The following is an 11,031-nucleotide window of genomic DNA, read 5'->3' as shown; positions in this document are numbered from 1 at the left end:
TGGCTCCAGGCACCACCACCTGCCGCGGTGCAAACTGTTGGCTGTTGGGAACCACTTGCAGGCACAGAAGAGTTCCCTGCACACCTCCCCATCGGTCTGGATGCATTGGTGGCTAGTGTTTATACTAGAAACCCCATGTAATCACTCTGCAGTCTCCCCTTTTCCGTGGCAAGCACATGACACTTGTTTATGTGTATTTATCACTCCACAGTTACCACTAATCAAGGGGAGATTGTACAAATAGGAGGGAAGGAACATTTACATCAATTAATTTTAGCAGCATCTTTATTGCAACAAAGAACCTGTAATAAAATGCAACAAAACTAATGTTTCACTTTACATGATTAAAAGCCATGTAGCTGAAAATGAGAAAACCCATTAACTTACTGGAATGAGACATGCAATTCTTTTTATACAAGTCAATGCTTAAAACAGCAGGCACTTTATGTTCTAAAATTAAAGACCTGAACTCCAATTGTGCTGAATACAACGTAAATTTGTATTTGGGTTATTCAAAAATAAACATACAAATATTACTTTTTTCTCTCTGTGAGGAACTTCTGAAATGATTACCTAGAACTGTCTCTTGACAAAATGAGAAAAGCAGGAGCCAGCACCTTGCACTAACATGTCTCCATACTTGTAGGCCGTAAGACAGATGGGTGAGGCTGGGTAAGGTTAGGAAAGCAGGAGTCAGGGGAGTTTCCTTATACCTTCATGTCTGCTGGGAATGGACACTCACCTTAAAATCTTAGTTTAGATATAGCCATGTCTCTTTTCTTATTTCAAATAGCTCTAAGTTAGGCTCCCAGGCTTACGAAAGCACTCTATTCTATATCCCAAATCCCCCACTACTAGGAAGACACATTTAGTGTAACAGTTTTAATTAACTTCAGAATGTCATATACTAATTAGAAGTACTGCTTCATTAATAAGCATGCTTAGCATTTACTTTAGAATGGAAAAATTAACCATTTTATGTTATTTTTAAAATGTTTTATAGGAATATATTAATAAATACTTCTTTAAAAATTTGCCTTTTCTACATATCATTTAACTACCATGAGTCAGGACATCTGGATAGAATCTAGTACCAACTGAACACTAACTGGCTATGTGGCCATGGCTATATTTTCTCCTCTCTCTATATGTAGCTTCCTCCTCTAACCAACAAGAACATTAGATTATATCAAAGATATAATAGCTTGAAAAATTTAAGATTCTATAATAATGAGAAATCTTACAGGAATCATCCACCTAGAGAGAATTATTACAGGTGGGATACACCTTCTGTAAGGAATAAAACAAGTAGTAAAAAAGGTAAGCGTCAATATCTAGATCTCATTCTTTTAAAAAGTAATGCATGCATTGTGACTTCAACCTCTCATATGAGGCTTTTGAAATGAGCCAGGAACAGTATTGAAGGAACAGCTGTCATTCCAAAATGAATCTCCAGACATAGAGGATACATAGTCCATGATACCTTCTGCTTCTTTCAGAGTGAGAAAAGCCCAACAGTGATCACAGATGAGCAGTTATACTGGCTATTGCTTTAGGTGTTTGTAAATCAGTCCAGTGTAAAAATCACCTTTTATTTTCTCAATCCAATTTCATGCTCTACGAAGGACTTTGTGAAAGTAGCCCACAAACAACTTTAGAATCACCTTGGAAAGGCTGTTAGAACTGCAGATTCCTGGTCTCCACCCAATCAACCAAATCCAAACTTCTAAGAATAAGTTCAAGACTACATTTCCTTTAGTAATAAGCATCCCAGACGAATCTTAGATTGAGTCCCACTGCTCAATACTGCATAAGCAACTATACCTGTTGATGGTTGCTCAAGCGTATCTATTTATCAAGCCTGCAAAAACCACCCCATTTGATGTTTAACTGAGTGCTTTTTGGCTCTTACCAAAAGTGTTGCTACTTTTATATACTCTTAGCCTTTTAAGATGTTATTTGTAGACAGGGTACAAAGAGTTTTAGTGAGATTTCTACTGATTGCCTGAATTGACTATGATGTTTTCAACATCAGTTTTTAAAATGAAGCTCAAACTGTCTTTCTGCATGTGAATTCAGTCACATATTTTTCCCCCATAGAAGGAGAATGGCATTTAATGAACTGGGAATTATAACAGAGGTATTCCTTGTGATATGAAGAAAGGACAGGCAAGATGCAGAAGGAAAACACTGGTGAATTCAAGAGTACACGAGGTTCTCTAAGGTTTGTTTTGGTAAAATGAGGGATGCCATTTTGAAGAAACAGCATTAACGGGTAAGAGGTTTCAAATGAATAGATGTCTAAAAGCCACTGTATACCATTTCCATTTTGCATATCATATGAAGAAAGATCCCTGGAGGCCAACCAGCTCACAAACAAAAATCACCTTTGATAGATATATACTTAAATCAAGGGGGAAAGTACTTTCTTGGGAAGAAAAATTACCCAAATCAATTTAATTTAACATTGAAAAAAATATAAACAAACCTTGGCATGGGAAAATATCATAAACAAGAAAATCAATACATACACAGATAATAAGAAAAAGTGTGGTACCTATGATACAGTATAAATACACAAACAGCAAAACCCAATTCCCTTCCCAAGGACAGAACCACCAGGTCACCCTGCCATTTCTAGACTTCCCTCAGCTCCCACCTGGCCCTCAATGATGAATTCACCTCTGATGTATATCATCACCCTTACTATTGGAGGCTGTGCTTCTCTGTAGGAGAAATCTACTCTGTAGTGGTGAGAAAGAAAAAAAGCAATTTTTCTTAGACCATTGTTTAAAAGTATTGGTAACAACTTTCCAAACACTGAGGCTTGTGATAAAAAGGGTCAAACTCACAGACCCCTTCTCTGTGCTAGCAATGTGACCCAGTAACACCCCAAGACTCTAAGATGACATTATGAGCTCCTTGAACAGTTGAGTGCTAGGGCTAAACCAGAAAAATGTCATGGCCATTCAAGAGATTGCTTAGAGGCTTTGAACACTTAAAAATAGAGCCATGGTTTGCCAGGGATCAGTTTATGGTGAAGAGGTGGTCTAGATACCTCTTTAAGTTCACAAAATCTAAATTATGCTCAAATAATTTAAAAAGGATAAAGAAAGTTTAAATTTATACGGTTACCAAAATTAAGATGAAAATAACAAAAAATGAGAATTAGAAAAGTAACTAAGGAACTTTTCCTCCCTGAATAATGTTAGTCTGTCACTGTGTTGGCAAGACAGTGGACAGTGATTTCTTCATTCTGGTTTCCTTTACTAACATCCTAGCAGTTTAAATTTCACCCCCAAACTTTTTCATGAGGATATTTGGTCAAACTTTACTTCTACTTAGTTCTTAAACAGATCCTCTCCTTTTCATCTCCCTGTCATTCTCCACACCCTGGTATCTCCCACCCTACCACTTTTCCTTCCATCACCCTAAAACTCTGGAACATTTCAATAAGGAAATACCCAATGGAAACTGGCACCACTAAATTTTCCGAAGAGTACAAGTAAATGTGTACTTTCCCCTTTTCTTAAAGGAGAAGAAATTGCCTGCAAATATTTAAGCTCTAACCATTTGATTAAAATTTTCCTGCCTGTAATTATTAATATTGTAAGACTAATTAAACCATGCTACATGTACAGTTACTTGCCTTTGTAGGAAAGGAAAAACCCACTCTGTCATATCATCAGAGAGAACTATTTATACTAGATACAGCTGAAATTGACTAAAATTGGTCAGAGCTTGAATGAAACAAAATAAGTGTCTTTAGGAGGCCACTAAATTACCCTTGAAAAATCATTAATGACTGGTTAAGTCATAGGTTTAATAGTGATTAGTTCATAACATGCTGGATACACCCCAAGCAATGAAGCATAAGCTATTCAATTACACTTAAGTGCTATCAAATCTGTAACTAGTCAGAGTTTCTGGAATTGAACCAAACCAATCACTAATATCATCATAGTTTAACAAACTCAGAAGTATACTGTAAAAATACACTAAGTCCATGAGGTTTATAATGCTATTAAGAAGTGAAAATAAGGTAGTATGGATACATGGCGCTAATGTCTTATTTCTTTCAGTAATTCTCATGGTATTGCTGGGTCCTTTAGAGTGTGGCATTCAATTTTGTGTGTGTGGTTAAGGGATTAGATTACTATCCACAAGCTGTAGATGCCTGTATGGCATCAAATATACTTTCAGAAGTAGATGTTAATGTGGCAGGTACCAAAATGTGATGATCAATTCCATGTTTTCTATCGATTAAACCTCCTCATTCGGTTCAACGGCCAGTGTATACCAGAGTTCTACACAGGTCAAAATTATATCACTTTCAGAGCAGCAATACGTGATCCAAGGTTTTCTTGAAGGTAGTGCAAAAGATGCAGTTCATAATGTTCTCCAGATTCAGGGACTCTTATGCTGTGTCTCTCCTGAGGATAGATCTTAACAACAAAATCAAAACACAAAAAGTGAGAATTTAGTAATACATCTCCTTCCAATGCTTTCCACACAGAGTTTCAATGGGATTAACGATCTGGAGCACAGCCTCTCCGAGATATTACACACACGTATCCAGTATAAAGGCCCCTCTCTTCACCCTCAGGCTTACAGGATTTATCTATAGATCACTAGGTCTCCACGTGTGATCCACAGACTTCTGGGGTCCTCAGAAGTCCTTTCAAGGGAACACAAGGTCAAAACCACTTTCAGAACAATTTGTCTCATTCATTGTGTTGGCGTTTTTATCAATAATGCAAAAGCAATGCTGGGTAAAAGTGCCAGGGCCTTAGCATGAATCAAGGATATGACATTAAATTGTCCTAGATGTTACAGTATTCTTCATCACCACGCACTTGTAGTAAAAAACAAAAGTTCTTTAAATTGCACCCCCTGAATTTAACCCTTTTTAAATGTTCTGTGGTAACAAAATGGGAAGAAAGCAAAAGCAATTCTGCTACAGGATATCTCAAGGAAAAGTACTTAGGCAACTGAGTTACAAGCTGAACCGTAATGTTCACATTTTCAACTTGAAAGAATGACAATAACTATGGTGATTCAGATTTGGGTATCTGGTAAACATATGCTCAGAAATGAATGAAGTGAGCTGGTCACTTCAAGGATAACACTGACAATATTTATTGCCAATGATAAATTTTGAGCTTTTTAGTATATGTGTTGCCAAAGAGAGCACAAATTTTGAGCTTTTAAGTAAAAATTAGAACTCTGGAAAATTTGTATCTACCACTACAAGGTCAATGAGCTTCCCCATACTTACAAACTTTTCTGATGGGATTAGAGGTAATATATGTGATTTTAAAAAATACTGTGTAATGAAATGACCCAATACTGAGAAGACTGATATCACACAGATAACCATTGTATTTGTAAAAGATCCATTTGAAGTATAGGATCCAACAGATTTTCTTTTTTAACCTTTTTTTTTTTTAAGGATTTTATTTATTCATGAGAAACATACACAGAGAGAGAAAGAGAGAGAGAGAGGCAGAGACACAGGCAGAGGGAGGAGCAGGCTCCATGCATGGAGCCCGATGTGGGACTTCTGGGTCTCCAGGATCACGTCCTGGACTGAAGGCGGCGCTAAACTGCTGAACCACCAGGGCTGCCTCAAGACCCAACAGATTTTAATGTAACGTAGTATGAAATGTTTATAGGTTATGGCTTCAGATTCCACACTAAAACTAACCTTTAAGAAACTAAGATCTGTCCAGTTGTGGTATAGTATTGAAGAAGAATATCCAAAAGAAAAAAAAAAAGAAGAATATCCACAATTTATCTAAAGTATTCCTCCCCCCTCTTTTTTTTAAAAAAGATTTTATTTGTGTGTGTGTGTGTGTGTGTGTGTGTGTGAGAGAGAGAGAGAGAGAGAGAGAGAGAGAGAGAGAGAGAGGGAGGTTATTTGTGTGTGTGTGTGTGAGAGAGGGAGAGCGAGCGAGCATGAGCAGGGGAAGGCAGAGGGAGAAAAGAGTCCCTGCTGAGCTGAGAGCCCAATGCGGGGCTCACTTCCAGGACTCTGGGATCATGACCTGGGCCAAAGGCAGACACTTGACCATCTGAGCCACCCAGGAGGCCTTCCTCCCCTTTCTTAACTACATAGTCTGTGAGGCTGAATTTTTTTCATACAGTAGTCCCCCCTTATGCACAGGGGACACACTCAAGATCAACAATGGATGCCTGAAATCTCGGATAGTACCAAACCCTATAGATACTGTTTTCTTCTCATATGTACATACCTATGATAAAGTTGTTTATAAATTAGGCACAAGAGATTAAAACCAATAATTGAAAATAAAACAACCATAACACATATAATAAAAGTTACCTGAATGTGCTCTCTCTCTCTCAAAATATCTTGTATTCTGCTCACTTATCTTGTGATATGAGATGATAAAGTGCTTATGTGATGAGATGAAGTGAATGACACAGGCATTGTTATACAGCGTTAGGCTGCTACTGACCTGACATTATGTCAGAAAGAGGATCCTCTGCTGGTTTTTTTTTTTTTTTTTTAAGAGAGAGAGAAAGAGACAAAGCGCATAGCATGGGAGGGGCAGATGGGAGAGACAGAATCCTAAACAGGCCCCACATCCAGCATGGAGACTGACACGGAGCTCCATCTCACAACCCTCAGACCATGACCTAAGCTGAAATCAAGAGTTGGACGCTTAACAAACTGAGCCACCCAGGTGCCCCAAGGATTGTCTACTTCTGGACTACAGGGGACTGTGGGTTAACTGAAATCTCAGAAAGCAAAACTGTACATAATGGGAAACTACTGTATACTTTAGCCAAAACGACACTTCCCAACAGATTGCACGTGGAAGCAAATATGAAAATCCAGGTGTCTTCCTTAAACCAGACGTTAAAGGGATTCTATGAAAATGTAAAAATAATGCTGCTTCTCTCAGTATTTTTTGTTTCTTTGTTTTGGAAAATAGCTTTTCTCCTACACAAAAACTTATTTTTGTTAATATGTAATAGTTTATTATTATTTTTAAAAAATATCTGAAGTTTTTCGTAGCTTTAGGGATGGCTAGCTGGCTCAGTTGGAAGAGCACGTGGCTCTTGATTTTGGGGTCATAAGTTCGAGTTCCATGTTGGATATAGAGATTACTTAAGTAAGTAAATAAACTTAAAAAATAAAAACACCAAACTTTCTCTGTTTTAATATCTTCTATGAGAAATACTGACAGACAACAACCCATATAAATGAAAGCTCTTTGGGATGTATAGGGGTCCTGACACCAAAATGCTTGAGAACTGCTGCTAGACAAATAGCTCACAGTTCACCTACATAAATGTCAACTGAAACATAAAAGAGGAAAAAGTAGTATTTTTCATTTCTTATGAGCACATAATCTGTGAAAGAAGTACAAAGGAGGAAGAAATGAACAGGTTACCTTTTAAAACCACTTTTTTGAATAACAGAGCAACGGAGGAAGTTAATTTGTGGCTTTCTGTTCCAATGTCAATCAGGTCCTACAAATCCTTTAAAACAGTGATATCAAGTAGCATTTCCTTACCCTTCCAAGGGGAAGAAGAAAAGCAAAGGAGGATACTGAATAGACTCCTGTCATCTTTTCCATGATGACAAACTGAAAACAGCTACAGATACACAAGTCATAGAATCCAACAGGCCAGTTCTAAGCCCAACTTTGGCAGAATTTTAATTTTTACCCAACTGAGGCACTATTAACTATGCCTATGACTTCAGATGTCTTAAGCAGAGAGTGGTCACAGCTGAAAACTCAGCCTTACTCCATAGTTATTATATTTCAAAGTAATCAATCACTAATTACTATGTAATTTAATTAGAAAATGAAGAACTCACCTGTAAATCATATGGCTTTCCAGCCCTCACTAAAAAACTCAGTAATATACTGGTGTGTGCAAAATGGACATTCTCATCCAAGAATCCATGTAAAAGTAGTAAACGATTTGGTCTGGAGAAATGGAAATATTAGAGGATTAGGCAAAATAGAATATTTAGGGGGAAATCCCTGGGTGGCTCAGCCGTTTGGCGCCTGCCTTTGGCCCAGGGCGTGATCCTGGAGTCCCGGGATCGAGTCCCGTGTTGGGCTCCCAGCATGGAACCTGCTTCTCCCTCTACCTGTGTCTCCGCCTCTCTCTGTTTCTCTATCATGAATAAATAAATAAAATCTTAAAAAAAAAGAATATTTAGGAAAACTGCTTAAGGCCTTTAATCATAACTATTTGTTAATATTATAATTATATATGTATAGAACTACATATAGTATATAAAAACATGTAACTATATAATAGTTAATATGAATAATAAAGCTAACTTCTTTGTACTGTCATATTAAAATAAGAATTTAACATTTTCAATAATAAATTTGTAATACAGTAACCAGATACTACACGTAATGAAAATCATGCGTTCAATTTCTTATGAAGATATTAGCATATATCAATAATCATAGCATTTTCCTAGGGAAAGAAAATCATAAACATTATCTACAGAATATATTTAAGCAGAAACAGAATTTTTTCTACCTTGAAACAGTTATGTACTTAAACTTCTTTCAGCACAGTAATTGCTTCAAATATACCTTGTTTAAAAAACCCAAATTATAAGAACTGGCCTGTAATTCAGCTTTGAGAAATAGCTATGCTATTTGAGAATCTATAAAATATTAGTCTTGGTTTTGCAGTTTTCGTTATTAATTTTTAAAAGATTTTACTTATTTATTCATGAGAGATACAAAGAGAGAGAGAGAGAGAGAGAGCAGAGACACAGGCAGAGGGAGAAGCAGGGCTCCATGCAGGGAGCCCGACGTGGGACTTGATCTCGAGACTCCAGGATCACGCCCCGAGCCAAAGGCACACGCTCAACTGCTAAACCACCCACCCACCCAAGCATATTAAAGCTTGAACTTACTCAGAGGGAAACTTTTCTGCTTGCATGGCCACAGATCCTAAGTAATAGCCCTGTTCATTCTGGTCAGGGTGGCCCATATAACGTTCTGTGTAGCCTGTATCATAGAAGATCCACAGAGTAACTGGGGCCCCAGCAATGGCAACCTACATAAGACAACAGCAACAGTTAAGTGTGGTCCAAAAAAGAATGGCTAGCAATAAGAATGTGTAGCTGCAAATTTATAGGCTAAAATTATCCTTAGGCTTTAGCCTCACAACTGGGGCATACATGATCTCAGGCAACTCAGAAAATTAAAGTGGAGTGCCAAGGTCAAGAATTTGATACTTTGTGAGTCAGTTAGCTTAATGTTCCACAGGCATGCCACATACCAAACCCTTAACCTGGGCTAGATGAAATATACACACGGGCCCCTTTGTTAAAAAGGGAGACTGAACTAGAACACATGAATGCCTCAGTGTAAACTCATTCCTGCTACTGGGGGAAAAAGGTGTGTGATAAATGTCTGCTTTATATAGGAAAAGCAGTCATTTCTTTTTTTCTTCCTTTTCTTTTTGGTTTCTATTGTCAATACAGAATTTTTAACAGTGAATGAAATATATTTAAGCACGAAACACTTTCCTCATTTTAAGGTTCCCACACACAGTTTTATACTTAAATATTCTAATTACTTTCTTGATGGCTGCAAGCCTATGAAAATTATGGCAGTTTTCAGAGTTTATTTTGTGATTATAAAGACTCTGAATATATACATACAAAAGCAAAAACCCTATCATTTCCATTCTTAAAATTATTTTTCACCCAAAGATAAAATCATGTTACTGAAATACCAAAAAACCATTTCATAATTGCCGTTCTCTTAACACTTTTTAGCATCTTTATATATTTCCTTCCAGCAAATTTTTGTAGGAAATCGTTTCTAAAATCACAACCATCACTTATATATATATTTAATATGTTATTCATTCAATCAAGATTGATTCAAGATCTACTATGTGCCAAGCATTGTGCGTGGCTACTGAGGACATATCAGTACACACAAATCCCTGCCCTCTGAGCTTGCAGTCCAGCAACTAAATAATTAATTATAATCTAATATGTGTGTATGTGTGTGTTTTACTAATCATGACTATCTTCCATAATCTTTGGCATGTCTATAAATAGCCAACAACTGGTCATCAAGTTGACAAGTGTTTTTTAATATAGATAGTAGATATCTCACATGGCTATCAGTAGTTGACAAGATAACATCTATTATCTCACATGACTGTTAGATACACAAACCCTAACATTTCATAACATTGCCAACTCTGTAAACCTTTAGAAAATAGGCACTTTCTCATATCCTCAATTTATAGAAAATTCTACCCCACTGCAAAAAGAAGTACAATAGGAAGTCACATACCCTGAAGATATCTGACCTCTGCATTAATGCCATCAGGGAGAGGTATCCTCCATAGGACCAGCCATGGATGCCCACACGATCTAAGTCAATGAAATCATATTGAGAAGCTAGATACTGGAGTCCTTCCACCTGATCGTCAATCTCTATTTGACCCTGTCAAAAAAGGGAGAACATTTCACTGACTCTGATGAATAGAAGTCTCATTATCAGAGTGCTTTTAAAGCTGATAAATGTTTTTTACTAAAAATAACTGTAGTTTAAAAAAAAATTCATTATCAATTGAGACTCTGTTGCCTGAAAAAAATTTTAAAGTCTATTTAGAGATAGGGCCTATAGTTTCTGTTGCTAGTCAACCCTAGAGTTTAGTTAACCCTTAGTCACAAAGTTCTTTCCTCCTGAGACCCAACTGTTTCTTGCTATATGGGTATTTCCTCTTTCCATTTGTTCTGTTGTCTGCTAAGAGGTCAGCATTTTCCTTGTAACAAGCCTTCCTATACCCAAAGACAAAAAATTAGCCCCCTTAAGTGGTTGACTAATTTTACTTCTTTTTAAAACTTAATGCAGTAAAGCAGAAGGAATTACTCTTGAGGTCTTATCCTCCTATTTTCCCATCATCTACTTCTAGGAACTGAACACAAGCTATTTCTTTAAACACCTATTAAATCCTAATTCCTACAATCACCACCCTGTCTGTATTACTAGGCCT

General features: G+C 37.0%; 1 protein-coding gene across 2 annotated transcripts in view; it reads right to left on the bottom strand.

Annotated features, from left to right (window-relative positions):
* Positions 1-267: 267 nt before the first annotated feature.
* The window catches only part of DPP8 (dipeptidyl peptidase 8), a 67,741-nt gene continuing 56,977 nt past the window's right edge, over positions 268-11,031 (bottom strand). The window contains exons 17-20 of one of the 2 annotated variants that reach the window (XM_055319841.1): positions 10,326-10,478; positions 8,924-9,066; positions 7,853-7,964; positions 268-4,445 (exon numbers count right to left, since the gene is read on the bottom strand). In XM_055319841.1, coding sequence (XP_055175816.1) covers positions 4,323-4,445; positions 7,853-7,964; positions 8,924-9,066; positions 10,326-10,478 — 531 coding nt within the window. In that variant the 3' untranslated portion in view covers positions 268-4,322. The remainder of the gene's footprint in view (positions 4,446-7,852; positions 7,965-8,923; positions 9,067-10,325; positions 10,479-11,031) is intronic. The other variant, XM_055319842.1, reaches the window with a different exon arrangement.

This window comes from Nyctereutes procyonoides, unplaced genomic scaffold, assembly GCF_905146905.1.
Source record: "Nyctereutes procyonoides isolate TBG_1078 unplaced genomic scaffold, NYPRO_anot_genome, whole genome shotgun sequence".
NCBI classification, from domain to species: domain Eukaryota; kingdom Metazoa; phylum Chordata; class Mammalia; order Carnivora; family Canidae; genus Nyctereutes; species Nyctereutes procyonoides.
This window is presented reverse-complemented; position numbering and strand designations above follow the sequence as displayed.